General features: G+C 55.5%; 2 protein-coding genes across 2 annotated transcripts; one reads left to right on the forward strand and one right to left on the reverse strand.

Moving 5' to 3' along the window:
* The first annotated feature begins 6,152 nt into the window (after positions 1-6,152).
* Positions 6,153-9,293, forward strand: B0T26DRAFT_19659 (uncharacterized protein). The gene is made up of 2 exons (XM_060433717.1): positions 6,153-7,238; positions 7,302-9,293. Exons 1-2 carry the CDS (start codon positions 6,255-6,257, stop codon positions 9,006-9,008), a joined length of 2,691 nt encoding a protein of 896 aa, XP_060302304.1. The 5' UTR covers positions 6,153-6,254; the 3' UTR covers positions 9,009-9,293.
* Positions 9,294-10,363: 1,070 nt separating this feature from the next.
* Positions 10,364-11,811, reverse strand: B0T26DRAFT_633453 (serine/threonine protein kinase-like protein; the record flags this gene model as incomplete). The annotated part of the gene is made up of 3 exons (XM_060436541.1): positions 10,364-10,941; positions 11,013-11,616; positions 11,689-11,811. 3 exons carry the CDS (start codon positions 11,809-11,811, stop codon positions 10,364-10,366), a joined length of 1,305 nt encoding a protein of 434 aa, XP_060302305.1.
* Positions 11,812-13,142: the final 1,331 nt, after the last annotated feature.

Here is a 13,142-nt window from a genome sequence, read left to right on the forward strand (position 1 = left end):
TAACCCCCGGCCTCCACGGCCTTGTCAACCCCCGTTGGCGGCCGCCCCCGGATTTCGGGTCTCCCGAGCGGGAGCTTGCGCGTCAGCGAGAAGCGACAGCGATAGCTCGAGACCGAGACCGAGACCGAAATCGCGACGCAGTGGGAGGAGGGTTTCGCGAGGCGGCCATTGGCGTGGCAGCCGCTCTGGCCGTCAACGCCGTCAACCGCGCCGTCGGCGGCGATCGAGACGCGCGGGTCAACATCCAGGACGTGGCTGACGTGCTGCAGGATCTGAGGGGGTTGCGTCTCTGATGATGGTGCCTTGACGACAGGGGACTCGTAGGAATGGGAAAAAGGGACAGGAAAAGGGGAAAGGGAAATGAAAGGGGAAATAAGGGGGAATAACGGAGGATACATGATATCGCCTCTCTACTTATTAATGACCGACCTCCCCTGCTAGCTAGACGCTGTGGGGGTTGGGGGGGGGGGGGTGCAAGAAGCAAATGATTAGTTGTTTTAAGATATAAAGTGACGAGCCGCTGAGGGACATACAAGAGGCTTTGGGAGGCCAGGCTACTCATAATACCTTTTATTGTTTTTGTACTAGTACTTGCGGTGTGTATATATTTTGTTTTATTTTATTCATCAGCTTGTTCACATGTCAGTCATACAGAGCTGAAGAGTTGTGCTTCTGTAGGCCGTAGCCTTGAACTCAAGTTCGAGACACGGCTTTTACCCATCGCCGTTTCTTCATTTCTTCAGCAACTGTATTGAGGAATGACTTCCACAGCTGCAACGTTACTTTCATCACACTAGCGAAATAGTGTATGCTCATCCCTATTCTATTTTCACGTTTCTTCATTTCTTCAACTCTGCCGAGGAACGACTCACTCAACGTTAAGTCTGTCATAATAGCGAAACGGCCTATACCCACCACCCTATCTGATAAAGGAAAAATAACAAACAAACACCTGGGTATGGCTCTGCATATACCTATTTAAATGCAAATCCACTGCCATTGCTCCTTGATTTACATGCCACAGGATGTACCCCGTGAGAAAGCTGTCCTGTCATCACATGTCAAAATAGGAACGCCACACCACGTTGACCCACGCGAAGCGCGCTGGCTGTTTTGTCTCTGTGCATGTGTGTCTATGTATGCTGTATGCAGCGGGCCTGTAGTGGTTCGCAAAGAGGAGGACACCTAGATAAAAGCCTCCCGGTGACAGACAAACAAGCAGTACAGCACCTTGGCGTGCTGTTTTAAGTTGAGGTTCATGAAGCACAGAGGTCCGGATCAGGTTCTTGATGTCTGTTAGTCGGGACTACTATTATAGAATTTAACCTTTCAAGAGTTTTTGTTTAAAAGGATAATTAAGGGCACAAGAGCTACGGCTTGTGTTTGTTTCTTGGCCGTTGCTTTTTTTTCCTGCTCGTTGGAGCATGTTGCCTTGTCGACAAAACGAAACCCAATCTAGCAGCCGCTTTACAATCCAATTCCTGAATGTTTGTTAGCGAGGGACCTTTAAAGATTTGAAGAGCGGCTCGACCTCAAGGTTTTTCGCCAAATGTGGTAATAACAAGTAGAACACTATTCCAGGATTCTAGAGGCCAATCTCGCCTCTAAAAGTACCTATCAAAGGTCTTTTCTGCCAGTTTATTTGCGATAACCTTCTCCTTCTTCCCAGGTACCAGGCGAACATTCAGGGATTGGAGTGTATTACCAGTTAGTGTCACTTATGTATGTACAGGGGGTGAGGAAAGGGACGCGCAGTCGAGGGCGGTGAATTGTATATATAGCTTTTTTGAGGAAGAGAGAAAAGAAGAGCGTTTCTTATATTTAAAGCTGTTATTTTCGCGGCCACCTCGTCTGGTGAGCACTGACACCGCATCCATCCGAGGAAGCTACGTTGTGGTAAGGGCAAAGAACGGTTCTGGTTCGGGATCGTTCGGGGAATTATGTGCCTCGTGGTCCGCCAGTGTGAGCTAGGAAGTAGTGTCTGGTTCGTGGCTCATTCATCCTCCCCCCCCCTCTCTCATCCACCCCCCGGCTCTCTTTGTTGGGCAAGTAAGTGATGCAGCGAATCATTTCTTTGCCTCTCTCGTGCCACAAAGTGCAGCAAACATGGGGATTTTCAAAACAAGCTCTGGCTCCAATCGCGGAGAAAAGGGGGTGGTCGCACAGCAGAGACGTGACTAGGGGTCGGCTGTTTCCTCTCCCAATCTTGCCCCGTCACCGTGCGTGAGCTTGTGAAGACCAGTCTCTGTCAAACCCGGAGAACATGCCATGACCAAGTGGGAAATAAAAGTTAAAAAGTTCAGACGTACTATGTACGGATGCAACACTGCCCTTGCCTGTTTCAGGTTTCGTATCCGTGGGCTTGAGTTCCTTGCTAGGGTGTCCGTATGGTACCGGAATCCTCTCTGGAGACGACCCCCTGCGCGCCGGCAGCTCAAGGCGGGGGCAGCGGACCTGCGCCGTGATTCTTTTTGGCGAATCGAGTCGCAACGACCCTCATACGTACAGTACATGCAGCTTCTAAGGCTTACTATCCGGAATAATTGTAGAACACTTGTCTGAACCGCCTTTGTTATCGCACGGAGGCGGCGGCTATGTATCTTGCACTACGAGGCACTTCCTCGTATAAACCCTTCCAGGAATCCGAGGCTCGAGTTCCTGACAAGCCAAGGATGAAACTGGATGGCGTCAAAGGTGCTAGTAGCGTAGACAGACCGCTAGCGTTTCTATCTGACCGGAACGTGCGATCACGAATAGGGGAAGTTTGAGCGTCGTATTTAGACATGGCTGGGGGTTGGATACTGGATAGTGCGTGCCCTGGCCGAGAGCAGCGTATCATCGCTTGGGATTGTCCGCGGTCCCCTCAAACCTGAGCACAAACAAACAATAGGCAATAAACCCTCGCACTCACATTTGCACTTGCCCGTGCGCGCAGCAGCTAGAAGAATTGTACTTGGCAGCGACGTTGCACTCGAGCTGGGCAGCCTGGCAAGGGAAGGGAAGGGGGGCCGTGGTTGGGTTCCCTCGAAACAGAAAGCTGCAACTGCCCTGCTGAGACAATCAACAGAGAGGTGCAGCTCGCTCGCTCGCTCGTGTGTTGCCACTGTAGGTTGCGACTTGCGAGACTGCCGCGCGTGTGAAATGACAGTGTTCTGCCCTCAATTGGTCCGTCTGAGCGCGTTAGATTCCCCTTGTCTGTTGCTGCGTCTGCGCTGCAGTGGTGCAGCCCGCATGCAGCTCGACTGATAACTAGCGCAGAACCAAGAGTCATCCAACATCTTTGTCGAGCTTCAGTCGTCCTGCCCGGTTGTGGTTGGCAAAGCTGCCTGCTGGCTGGCTGGGCTGCTGCCGGCTCGCGCCTGCATATGCAACGGGGTAATAATCGAAACCGCGGGCGTCTGTGTTGCTGTTGCTGTCATTAGCGAGAGAAACACTGGAAGCTGAGGTGGTCGGCCATCTGCACGCTGCAGCCCTTTTTGGTCTGTTCTCCTAAATGAATGTTGATGACTGCGATTATCGGCTTGGGCACGGATGCCGGGCCCGGCTTCCCAGATGCTCAAAGGTCTGGGGACAGCAGATCTTAAAACACAATCCCCGACCAATATCCAAAGATGCACACAGGCCCATTCCTGTGGGGGTCGATCAAACTCGCCAAACGGGCCCTCGCAGAAGAGAGGATCGGAAAGCTTTGATCTTTCTTGAACGTGTTGCCCTCGTCACTGTGCCACATTGGTTTCGCATGATAGGGAGATGATGGGCATGGGAGATGAGATAGGGTGTCAGTGTGGATGTGGATGACGAGTGCTGGGCTCGATTCGGATCGGGCCATGTGTGGCCTGGAACCCCGGACCTTGGTGGAGAGATCGAGAGAGGCCCCTGTTGGGTCTACTATGTAGGTGATTGGCCTGCACTTAGCACCTTCCTCACCTGATCTGAGATCAAGACGCAATGTGGAAGGTACGAGTTGACCTATAGCTACCAGAAATGTTCACTGGACTGGGCGTGCCTTCCTGTACGATATGCTAGATTAGGTTTGACTTTCATACCTATTATAGTGTGGATTATAGGCATAGAAATGGAACGGGCTTCCAGTGCCTGTCCATTCACTCGAGATAACTCCAGAGCCAGAGACATTGAATCGGTGCAAGGTGAAATTGGGAGCGGATCACCGTCGTTCCGTCCTTCTGTGCCGCCAGACTTTCCGCACTTGGACTACTCAGTACCTAAGCAGGTTCATGTCACCGCCGGCCACACCATCGGATTGTCGCTGGCATAATCTCGCCCTGCTCGTCAACAACGGAGCAGAATAGAATCCGTAATCCGTCCACGCAACACAACACGGTCCTCGACACTGCAGGGCGCGGTGCTAACCACGGTAGGCATGTCAGCAAGCGGAGCCCCTAACGATGCCTTGGCTGCCAGGTTCGGAGCGACCCGTTGGTGATCAGGTGTCCCTGGAAGCCAAGAGGGGGCTTCGAGAAGCGATCCATCCGTCATGCTTGGATGCAATCTTCGTCTTCACTCTACTTGAAATCACTACCAGGCCCAACCGAACGGCATAAATACACAGACGGCGGGAACATGGCCGGAGGGCACAGCATCAATGCCACTCGTGTTCTCCATACTACACGGAGCACGAATTCAAAGTAGACTAATATGAAAGAATAGAGAGAGGCGACCAAGATTGGCTGGCCCATCTGCGGCCTCGTGGCGGCAGGCTTTCCTTCTTTTCGACCTCTCCGGAATACTCTACGTACTAGCAAGCGCACCACGCCCCCTCGCGCCGCATTTAAGCAATAGGAACGGCTCCATTCCGTCGGGGGGGGGGAGGGAGTGGAGTGGAGGGGAGGGAAGGGCTCGTCATTCTCGGCAGGGCTTTCCGCTTCCCGCCCTGTGCCCCGACTCGGCCGGCGACCTTCTTTCCAACAGCCTACCTTGGACATTATTGCTTGTCTGAAATCAAGAACTGTAGACTGAATAGCCTCAGGCCTGAGACTATAGGTCTAGCTCTGGAGCTCTCTCAGACAACATGGCATGTGCAGAATAATATTTGGAGCAAAAGCACACGTGGAAACTCGCATCTGTCTTGGCGTCCGAGACTTGAAGACGCGAGGGTGAGTGAGGCTCTCCCAGACTCACTCCCCCTTTGGCTGATAAGCGACAACAAGGGCTGGCCCGCTGGAGGTGGCTGGCCCGAGCCTGGCTTGGCCTGGCTGGCGAGGCACAGGCACACAGACTCGGGCGCCGCAGCGCAGCGCAAGGGTCTCCAACAACAAGACCTGAGAGTGACAGCCAAGAGCCAAGACTCTAACCCAAGCTGGCCCACTCCATCTGCAGCCCTTGGTCGCAAAAATGCGCACCACCCCTCTTCCCCCCTCCATCACAGTCGTATCAGTCCAGTCCATCCTGGCTCTTGCAGCGCAGCCTGGGCAAGCCTGGCAGGCCGGCATGCATTGCAAGTACCTTTGGGATGTTGTTGGACACATAGCATTTAATACCAGGCACCTGCCATTGGCACCCGCAAGCATGTCACTCATTGGGGGCATGTTCGCCCGCCGTTGTTCGCCCCTTCAGGCAGGAAAAGAAACCCAAGCAAGCACGTAGGGTGCTCCGTAGGCCCGCTTTCCTCTCTTGCAGCTCCGCGTCGACCAACCCGTCGCAGGAGTCGGGCATGATACATGATGTAGTGGGCCAGCCTGCTCCGTTCTGCTAAAATCCCGTCCACTTGCTATCCATGAGCTTGTCTCGCGATCCCCTCCCCTCCTTGCCCGTCAGCCGCCACCTATATTATTCGTCCCCGAAGTGCCGCCACCCTCTCCTTCTCCGGATCAACAAGACCATTAACTGGCTCGGGCATACACGCCAGTGACACCACACTCTTCACGCTACGGACGGTACCATACCCAGTCAGTGACGAGTATCCGCCGAAACCGCTCATCCTCGACTTGCGGTGCGGGCGAAGAAGGAGATGCATTGTTGGCCATGTGGATCTCTCAACGGCGCATAATATAGCAAGACGAGAAGCGCATTCCTCGCTCGCTGGGATCATCCAAGACAGGCCCGCCGAGAGACAAAAGCCCACACGACTCAGGATTCGCCTTCGGCCCGTTGGTTATGCCCAGATGGCTCGGAAGGGTCGACAGACTTATCAACCACTTCTACCCACCCCCCTCGGGCTTCCTCTCCCTCAGCGGCAGCCTCGCCACCTTCTGTAACCAGAAACTCGTGAGCCGAGCCGAGCCGAGCTCAACATCATGCCCAGCCTATGGAAGTCCGCGTCTGTCACCAGCCGCGGCAAGCCCGGTCCCCAGAAGTCCATCCGGGGTACAATCTCGGCCCCGATCCCGATTCCCGTCCCTGTTGACGACGACGAGTTCCCCATTCGGAGACCGGGTTCGACCAAGGCTACCGCACGAACCGATGACGAATTCCCCATGCGGAAGCCAGGGACCGGCATCGCGAGCACAATCCCGCCTGTCGTCGAGCCCGAGATAAAAGCACCCGTCGACAAGTACGACGAGCCTGAGATCGAGTCTGAGCCCGAGCCCGAGCCTAAGCTCGAGCCTGAGTCCGATACTGAGCCTCCGTACGAGCAAGCTAGTGAGGTCGAGCGGGAGCAAGAGCTCAACGACGAGCTCCAAGCCGGATCTGAACCAGTGAACGAGAAAGACCTGGAGCACGGGCAAGAGCAAGTGCAGGAGCAAGTGCAAGTGCAAGAACCCGAGCAACCCGAGCCAGCGCAAGGCCAGGCACATGAGCAGCCTCAAGTGCTTCTGCCGTTATTGCCATCGACGCCCGTCAAGATCTCCGAGCCCGGCCGCACGGACCCGGACATTGACATTCAGCCGGAACCGCCGTTGCACCTGCCACCGCCTCCGCCTCCGACAACCGGCCCAAGCGTATTTAGCGGACGCCCGGCTTCAAGATCCCCCCCGCAAAGGATCTCGCCCCGGAGGACGTCTCCGTCAGATATCTCGCCGCACCAAACAACGCCGCCCAGGACAAAACAGCCATCGCCGCCCTCGAGGCGGGCCACGAACCCAGTTCTAGGTGCCGTCCGATATTCAGTCGTCAGCGAAGCGCCGACCACCCAGAGCAAGGACTCACCGCAACGAAAGAAGTCGACTTTGCGGTCCGCACTGGGCAGGTTATTTGGACGCAGTAAGAAGAAGAATGGCAGCGGCAGCCAGGACTCGGGGCGCGACTCGGGGCCAGTTGGCTCGTCGCAGCACCGCAGCGTGAGTGGTTACCCCTTTACCCCTACGGGAGGCGACCCGATGCTAACACAAGGGGGCATGTAGGACCCTATCACCACAAGCCGACTCAAAGAGAATCCACCGGGGCGCTCTGCCTCGTTGCCCATTACCGAGTTCAACATGCCTTTACGTTCGCACTCGATTGGGCCGGATGATATCATGGCCATCGAGAGTGCCCGTGACTCGCTCCAGGCTGAGGCAGCTGGAGCTAGTTCCGGGGCTGGCGTAGGAGCCGGCGCTGCTGCTGCTACCGGGGGACGGCGACGCGCTGCTACTACAACAAGTCGTCTATTTCTCCAGCCGCGCTTGCGCACCACCGAGTTTGGCGCCGGACTATCGCCGCGGCCGGCCAGTTCACACGGGCGTGGCAGCCGGCTGGCAGATACTAACGAGCCCGAAGATCCCAACGAAATCGGTCGCGCCATTACGAGTGACAGCGGTAACGGAGTGCGCCGACGATCCCGGAGCCTTTCTGGCCTGCAGGACTTTATGGGGGGACGTCCCGGGGCCCGCCGGCGCAGCGACGAGATTCGCTACTGGCGCGAATCTTACGACCCGGGCTTCATGTCGCCGCTGTCGTCAAACGCACAGGAAGACGACACGGGCTTGATAGATGTCAGCGCGCCCGAGAGCCCCGCCGTCGAAAGGCCACCCAAGACGCCGCCCCAACCCTTCAACTTCGGCCCCATCACAACTGACATGGCCGGCATGAAGATCACGCAGGTAGCAAGCATCGACACGCGCATTGGCGACCTCGAGTTTCGCGCTCACAAGCTTGAGCGAGTTGTGGGTCAGCTTTGTCACGCCGTGCCCGGCTTCAAGACCCCCTTTGGCGACACGACGCCATCTCAGGGTGAGTCGTCGTCGAGGAAGCCTATATTTGCATACTCGGCTAGCCCCCCGCCTCCTATCCCCGCCATCTACCGGACCATATCGTCCGACCTGAAGGAGACGCCAAAATACGCTGCCTCGCGCCGCTCGGTCGAGACGGACTCACACTCTCAGGTCTCTTTTGGCGATGCTCCGATTTTCATTGGCTCTCTGCATCCTCCTTCTTCGTTCGCTGCACAGTCTCAGTCCCTCACCGTAACTGCGGCCCCTCCTGCCAACTCTCTGGACCGTCCGGCATCTAACTCAACCATTCGCGGAGCCGCGAATTTGCCTGCCGTAGGCCGCGAAGCTGGGGGCAATAGCGATGAACGGTACGCTGCACTAGCCGCACAGCTCGAGACGGAGCGCGCCGCACGCCAGGCACTGGAAGCCCAAGTCAAAAAGCTCTCGGAGCGTCTCAATACACTATCAACCACCATGTTTGCCATGGTGCGCGGGCCGTCCGAGTCACGGTCGCAGGAGCGGCTGGCGCCGCCCTCTCCGGGCGGACACTCGTCCCTACAGCCGCAGCCAGTGAAAACCCTGTTGGTCCCGCCGCCGGAGGCAGTGAAGGCGCTGTCAGTTTTCGAGACTGACGACGACGACGACGACAACGAAGATGAAGATGAAAGAACCGAGGCAGCAGGGGCTAAAGAGATACGTTCACTAGAGTCGGAAGTGGCCGATGACAACCTCACCGAGGACGACTTCCAGACGCCGCGAGAGGACATGCCCCCACTCAGCTATGGGGCATTCGGAGAAGAACTGCGCCCAGATGACGACGGCGAAGCCGAATCCGACGACCCGAAGCGGAAAAAGGCGGCGAGGACTCTGAGTCTCAGCCAGCTGACTCTGGGCAAGGGGCAGCGGACGCAGATCTGACACGGTTTTCTCTTGTTGCTTCTAACCATCTCACGACACGGCACGCGACACACGATAATACGATTCGCGTATCTATTGTAACGCTCACGTTCCCCTCCTATTCCACCATGTCCAACTTTAGCTACGCGCTACCACGTATCGTCCTATTTCTTCGGACAATGATCTCTCTACGAATCACAGACGCATATTCGATGCCCTCTCACACACATAGCGACGGCTTATTTCCGTGTCCGGCTTTCCATATCTTCCTAGCCTTGTTTTCTTTTTTCAGTTTTTCGCCCTCCTACTCTGGATGGAAGCCTGTATACTATATACCCTTTGGTCATGTTTGGGATACATATTTGGGCGGACGTTTCTTTTTACCCGAGCTTTTGCTTTTTTTGCTTTGTCTTGATTCTCATCTTTCTCTGAATAAATTTCTCTGAACACACAGTTTCTGTTTATTTTTGGGCGGTTTTGCGCACGTGTGGTTACTGGGTTTTGTTCTTTTGGCTACCTAATGTCTGGTCAGACAGAACCAGGGCCGGCGCAATTCCTTTGGGCTTCTTATCGTCGTTTCTGTCTCCCGCATGCTACACTTACAGAAGAGTAATCATAATGGCAGCTGGTCGGTCAGTGTGGTAATGATGGTAGCAGCGGGTGATGGGGAGACGATGAGGCCCATGTATATTATCGAAGCAATAGTCTTGGAAACTGAGCAATCTGTGCTTCTGATGTGTTCGCGGCCCGGTAATAGGGGTTCAAGATCCACGGATGTAATGGTCTCGGATAATTCTGATAGGTTAGCTAGGTAGCGAAAGCCAGCAGCGAACAGCGAGCAGAGACTCGAATATAAATCCATCCCAAGCACAGAGTAGTTCACTGATTGGCCGGACAATGACGCGAGTATGCTTTTCAGCGGCTCTGCTGTCTACATACCTAGATAAAGGAGGTAGCAATGGCAGATGATGAGAATTCGAAAAATTGAACGCCGGCCCAAAGATGGAAGTCGTAAAGATCATGGAAACCAAACCAAATAGCTAACCCACGAGCTGTATGGGTAGGTATGGTACATAATGTAACCTATGATACAAGAAAAGAACAGGCAGGCCGCAACAAGAAAAAAAATACCCAGTAAATAACGACAACCCTTGTCCCAAACGTTCAAAAACGCCCCGATACGCCGCGAGAGGAAAAAAAATACCAAAACCATGCTATCCATCCCTAGATACTATCTTGGCTGGCAAAAGAGATAAGGCAGCCCACAGGCGAGTGTAGTAACATATCACGCGCAGGCTCTCATTACCAAACCAAACCAAACATGAACATGAACATGCTGCTAATGAAAGGAAAACCAACTCACCAACTCACCAATCTCACGCGGTTCCATCGTCGGGCAGCTCCTCGATGACGCACTCGACCATATCGATGAGCTCGTCGATGTCGGGGCGCTCGGCGGGCTCGACGGTGAGACACTTGCGCACGATGTCGCGGATGGGCTCGCTGATGGCGTCGTCGTCGGGCGGGGCAGAGGGGATGGCGCCGGAGCCGGCAGCGGCGGCGGCTGCGGCTGCGGCGCTGCTCTTCTTGGCGGCGGCCGTCTTCTTAGCAGCCGCGGCGGCCCCTTCGTCGGGGAAGCGCCAGTCGCCCGATAGTACGCAGATGCTCAGCGAGCCGCCCGTCTCGTCGCTGCGCATCTCGAAGGGCGACTTGCCGACCAGGCACGCGTACAGCGTGCAGCCGAGCGACCAGATGTCGACCTTGGTGTCGATCACGGTGCCCGTCTTGACATCGAACAGCTCCGGCGCCCGGTACGGCATGGTGCTGTGCTCGGCCGCCGTGTCCTGCGTCGCGATAGCCAGCGACCGCGACGTGATGGCCAGCGGCGACGCCGCGATCGACCCCAGGTCCATGAGGATCGGCTCGGCGCCCGAGTCCGTGATCATGATGTTGCCTGGAGGGCTCGTGGTGTTAGAAATATGTGGCGGAAAAAAGGGGGGGGAGGGGGGGGGAAGGGGGACTCACCTGGCTTGATGTCGCGATGCGCATAGCTCTTGATCTCGCTGCCTGGCACACCCTCCTCGTCGGCCATGAGCGGCTGCTGCTGCTCCGACTCGTCGTCCTCGTCGGCGCCCGTCTCCATGGGCCGCTTGCCGCGGCGCTGCTTGCCGGCCTCGACGTTCTTGTCGACGCCGTTGGCGCGCATCTCGGGGTTCCTCCCGCTGGGGTCCCCTTGCCCCTGTCCCTGGGCGGCTCCTCTCCCGGAAGGGCGGTAGTGGTGCATGTCCTTGAGGGCGCGGCACACGCCCAGGAACAGCAGCATGAGGCGCTTCTCGGGGAAGCGGGTGTGGTTGACGAGGTTCGCGTTGATCAGGTCCTGCAGGTTGCCGCGGCGGTAGTAGGGCAGCAGCACGTAGACGGTCTTGCTCTGGGGGTCGCTGCGCTCGCTGGCGATGCTGTAGTCGACACTGTGGATGATGCTGGGGCTGCGCGAGAACAGCTTGTACGCCTCGACCTCCTTCATGGCCTGGGCCACCGACTCGGCGCCGAACGGGCAGCGGATCTTCTTCAGCGCGAACAGCTCCGACGTCGACGTGTCTTGGACCAGGTAGACATACGAGAAGCCGCCCTGTTGGTTTTGTTAAAAGCGGTGGTTAGTGTGAGCCGGGCGTGTGGGATGGTAAAGCGACTTGTTGCCTACCTCTCCTAGCAGTCGCAGGATCTTGAAGCTGCGGCTGTTGATCTTGAGCGTCGGCGATCCCGGGAAACAGCTCAGGCAGCTTCCAAAGGTGGAGGCTAGGATATCGAAAAAGACCTGCGCCATGGCTGCTGTGGGTGTCTAGACGTCTGTAACTATCGAGGAATGCAATACAAATGTAATGCGATCTTGTGTGGCTAGTTTGTGTCCAGTCTGTGGCGATGGGCCCGTCCCGTCGTGGCTGGGCAATGTCAACGAGAACTTGTCCTTTGTCGGTTCAGCACCTCGGCTGCGCAAGGAGGGACTGCGGATTTGACGTCGAAGGATGGCGAGTCAATTGAATGGGATGGGATGCAGTCGTCGATAAAGGTGGGAAAATATCGCTACCGGCGACTTTGTTTGTCTTGCACGGGCTGAGAGTAGCAAGGAAGAATGGTCAGCCAGAGGGAGCTATCCTGCCCGGGCTAAGCAGCGAGGATACTACGTATTTCCACGGTCCGTTGTAGGCAGTGTCAGTGTCACTGAGTGGGTGCTGACCGAATCCGGGCTAGCGTGTTTTCTGTCCTCGAACTGCGTCGGAACTCACGATTGTAATAAAGTGGTCCCAGTCCTTGTTTGACTTACACGAACCATTTCAACTACCAGCTGCTCAACCCGTGCTCTCTTGGGACTCTTATCTAGACTCTGATGCAGACCCATCCCTCGACCAGTTGGGCTTGGATGTCTTTCTTGATTATTGTGCCTTCATACAAGACTCCTGTTTCTGCTCGAGGGAGGCTCCGAGGTCATTGCCAAGCTGAGACCACAGATCGCCGAGCATCTGTGTATTGTACATGTACAACTCTGGTCTCAGAGATAGATGCTGGACTCCCTTGTCTGATATATCGTCAGAAGCTTAGTCTTGACTGATACCGCACCTTCACCATCCCATGCTGCTCCATCATTGTCGTTACGCAAAAGGTACGAAAGCAATCCAGCATTCCATCCCTACTCCGGCATCTTCATCCAAACATGAGCTGTTATTCCATCCCAGTGCATCAGGTGAAGGAGAGGCGATAGAAGAGTGATAAAACATTGCAGCGTACTGGTATCATTTTGCGCAGAAAAGAAGAGGAAGGATAAAAAAAGTCTGAGAAACGATGAGAGCCTCCCGTTTCCCCTCTCTCAGACACAACAACAGCAACAACAACCACAACTACCACGACCCCTTTCCCCAACGGCCCGCCTCATTGCTGCATCCCAACGACTGAACATCCATTACAAAAGATAAAGTAAAGATAAACCATCCAAACAAAAAACCACACAAACTGTCGTTTTTCTTACTCAATCATCCATCCATCCATCCATCCTATCGATCGTGACCCATCAATTATCTACTCTCTCTTTCTCTCTCTCTTTCTCTCTCTCATTTTGGCCGCCCCAGAAAGGATAACCCTCTCACTCACGACGAGGGAAAA

Source organism: Lasiosphaeria miniovina, assembly GCF_030549165.1.
Source record: "Lasiosphaeria miniovina strain SMH2392-1A chromosome Unknown B0T26scaffold_1, whole genome shotgun sequence".
Classification (NCBI taxonomy): domain Eukaryota; kingdom Fungi; phylum Ascomycota; class Sordariomycetes; order Sordariales; family Lasiosphaeriaceae; genus Lasiosphaeria; species Lasiosphaeria miniovina.